General features: G+C 38.9%; 2 protein-coding genes across 3 annotated transcripts in view; both read left to right on the forward strand.

Moving 5' to 3' along the window:
* The window catches only part of LOC103516815 (craniofacial development protein 1), a 2,928-nt gene extending 1,431 nt beyond the window's left edge, over positions 1-1,497 (forward strand). Inside the window, exons 3-5 of the mRNA XM_026828790.1 lie at positions 171-316; positions 463-666; positions 994-1,497. Of these exons, the coding sequence (XP_026684591.1) occupies positions 171-316; positions 463-666; positions 994-1,090 (447 nt within the window). The 3' untranslated portion in view covers positions 1,091-1,497. The remainder of the gene's footprint in view (positions 1-170; positions 317-462; positions 667-993) is intronic.
* Positions 1,498-2,099: 602 nt separating this feature from the next.
* Positions 2,100-2,703, forward strand: part of LOC103516660 (glutathione S-transferase C-terminal domain-containing protein) — a 31,875-nt gene continuing 31,271 nt past the window's right edge. For both annotated transcript variants that reach the window (XM_026828955.1, XM_008481645.3), the window contains exon 1: positions 2,100-2,469. In XM_026828955.1, coding sequence (XP_026684756.1) covers positions 2,179-2,469 — 291 coding nt within the window. In that variant the 5' untranslated portion in view covers positions 2,100-2,178. The remainder of the gene's footprint in view (positions 2,470-2,703) is intronic.

The following is a 2,703-nucleotide window of genomic DNA, read 5'->3' on the forward strand; positions in this document are numbered from 1 at the left end:
CCCCCCCCCCCCCCCCCTGTTTCAGATTTCTTACTCCTCAGTTTTTATAGGTAGCCAATGTACCTAACATCTACATACATAGGTCTAATCTCATGTTTTTTTTTTTTTTTTTTTCTATAAAGCCCTTTATGAACAGTAGGTCATTTGCACCAATTACTCACTTCAACCAGAATGAAATTGAATTTCTTTCTTCATCCACAGAATTCATCTCAGGTCCTACTGAATCTCCTTCAGATAAGAAAGAGGAATCAAGCAGTTCCATGCCTGAAGTCAAAACTGTTACACAAGTTTGTACATTTGCAGGAGAACAAGTAAAGTAAGTATTTAATAAATCATGAAAATAGACAAGATAGTTGGTAAAACACAATGAATTTCTTTGAAGACATTAATCAGACAATTGTAAGGAATTTTCCCAGTCTGTTTTAATTATTAGTATTATTAACTCTCTCCCCCCCCCCCCCGGGTTGAGAAGCAAGTTCCTGTGTCCATTGTAAACTCGAGAGGCAGAGGACGAGGGGGTAGAGGTGGAATGGCAGGCATTTTGGGAGCACTTGGAAAGCAACCTAAGCTAAGCATTTTGGAGAAGTCAAAGCTTGACTGGACTCAGTACAAACAAAGTGAAGGCCTTGAAGAACAGTTGTCTACGTTCAATAAAGGAAAAGATGGGTAAGTTACAATATTGTTAGATTTGTTAATCCGGACTGAATTGTCATAATTTAATTAGATAAATATTTAGGTGATCCCATACAAAGAACAGGTCAACCACTAGTATTTAATAAATAAAAAAGATAACTTTGTCTATAATCTTGTTGTTGTTGTTGTTGTAGCAGCAGGGGCCTCCTCATTATGCATCCCCAGCTCCATCTGTCTCATCTGTGGGGAGTTGCAGGAATATTGCCACCTCCCTGGGATGGACCCAAAGGTCAATCGGTGTCAGGTTGGTGGGATGGGCACTGCAGGTATAATCTTCTTGTTTTTATATTATGTTTTCAGATATTTAGAAAAACAGGAATTTCTACAACGCACAGATCTGAGACAGTTTGAGAATGAGAAAGAATTGAGAAATGCCACACGGAAAACTCTGAGATAAATAATTTTGGCAAGTCGACTGTGATAACTGGATTGCATCCAAGTATTTGAAGTGAGCATCCCAAGTTCTGATAATGTCTGCTGATTCAATTTCCTTGTGACAACCACCTTGCTTCAGTGTTTGGCACACTCTTGTAACCAAAAGGGTATGAGTTTGAATCATAACTGAGACATGGGAAACTTAATCATCATTATTTGAGAACTCACACTTTACACCCGCCAATAGGACTTTGCCCCCTGGGCATCCCTTTGGATTTTGTGGGTAGCACATATGGCTGGGCTTTTCACTCCAACTTCTTATGAGTAAAAGTAAAATCTTGAATTGCAAAAATTACTTTTGATTTTTTTTCTCCTTTCAAAATGTGTTAAATAAAAATTGTTGAGGCTTTTCCGCCACTTTTCCAACAACCAACATTTTTTTTTTTTTTTTTTTTTTTTTTCAGGTTTGACAGAGGGAACTGTATCTGCTAAGGTCTTATCGTACCGAAATTGAAGAGAGAAGGAAGACAAAGACAGGATAAGAGCAAGCCAGCTGTTCCGAGAACGAACATTATCCCATCAGGATAAAATCCGCCCTGCGCGGGAATCGAACCCGCCTGGGGCGCGTCAGCGCTTACAAGGCAGACGCGCTACAAGGCTACAACCTACGACCAACAAAAATCAGAGGTTTTCCATTTCATCTGGCAACACGGTTTTGATAATCGATTGTAGAACAAACGATTAATCGAATCGAATTTCCACTTTGGAAGGGTAGTGTGTACGGTAATACGAGCGCAAAATATGGCGTGCGGTAAAGCAGACAAAATTGTACGGTAATCCTATATGGCCAATCTTGCAACACTGTATGGAAGCCCTTTTCGCGCGAATTTCAAAATTTCGTGTTTTGTGGGAAGGGAAACTGGGAACGAAAAACGATAGTAGTTCATAGTGCTCATCCTCGAGAATAATGAGTATTTTCTTAGAATACACTAAGCTTGGTGAGTCCAAAAACGATGCGCGAATTTCAAAATTTCGTGTTTTGTGGGAAGGAAAACTGGGAACGAAAAAGCGAAAAACGATAGTAGTTCATAGTGCTCATCCTCGAGAATAATGAGTATTTTCTTAGAATACACTAAGCTTGGTGAGTCCAAAAACGAGATCTATTGCCCAATAGAATCATGTATTGTTCTGGCATTAATTGATTACATAAAAATATCAGACGAAATCAGAGTATTTCTCTCGGAACAAAAGGACTCAAAAACCAGCATTCTTATCAACACCCAGGACATTCCACTCTTGTTTGCTGAGAGTATTGACCCACCAGTGAAATATTGTCAGCTGCCTGCCTACTATGACAATGGATTCTACTGTGTTGCAGGACTGTGTTCGGTGCTAAGAGAGGTAAACCAATAATGGCCAAGACCACAAACTCTTGGATCAAGCTATCTGATTGGTCAATTTTAAACTTTCCAGTTAATCAGATTGCTTAAATCAAGTTAATTATCTAATGATCAATATTACCTATGATTTTTTTTTTTTTTTTTTTGTGGTTTGACATCTGTCTGTGTGTCTGTCTGTCTGTAAACAAAATATCTCGAGAACGGTAAGAGCTAGAGACTTGAAATTTGGCATGCA

Source organism: Diaphorina citri, unplaced genomic scaffold (genome assembly GCF_000475195.1).
Source record: "Diaphorina citri unplaced genomic scaffold, Diaci psyllid genome assembly version 1.1 scaffold53, whole genome shotgun sequence".
In the NCBI taxonomy this organism is placed as follows: domain Eukaryota; kingdom Metazoa; phylum Arthropoda; class Insecta; order Hemiptera; family Psyllidae; genus Diaphorina; species Diaphorina citri.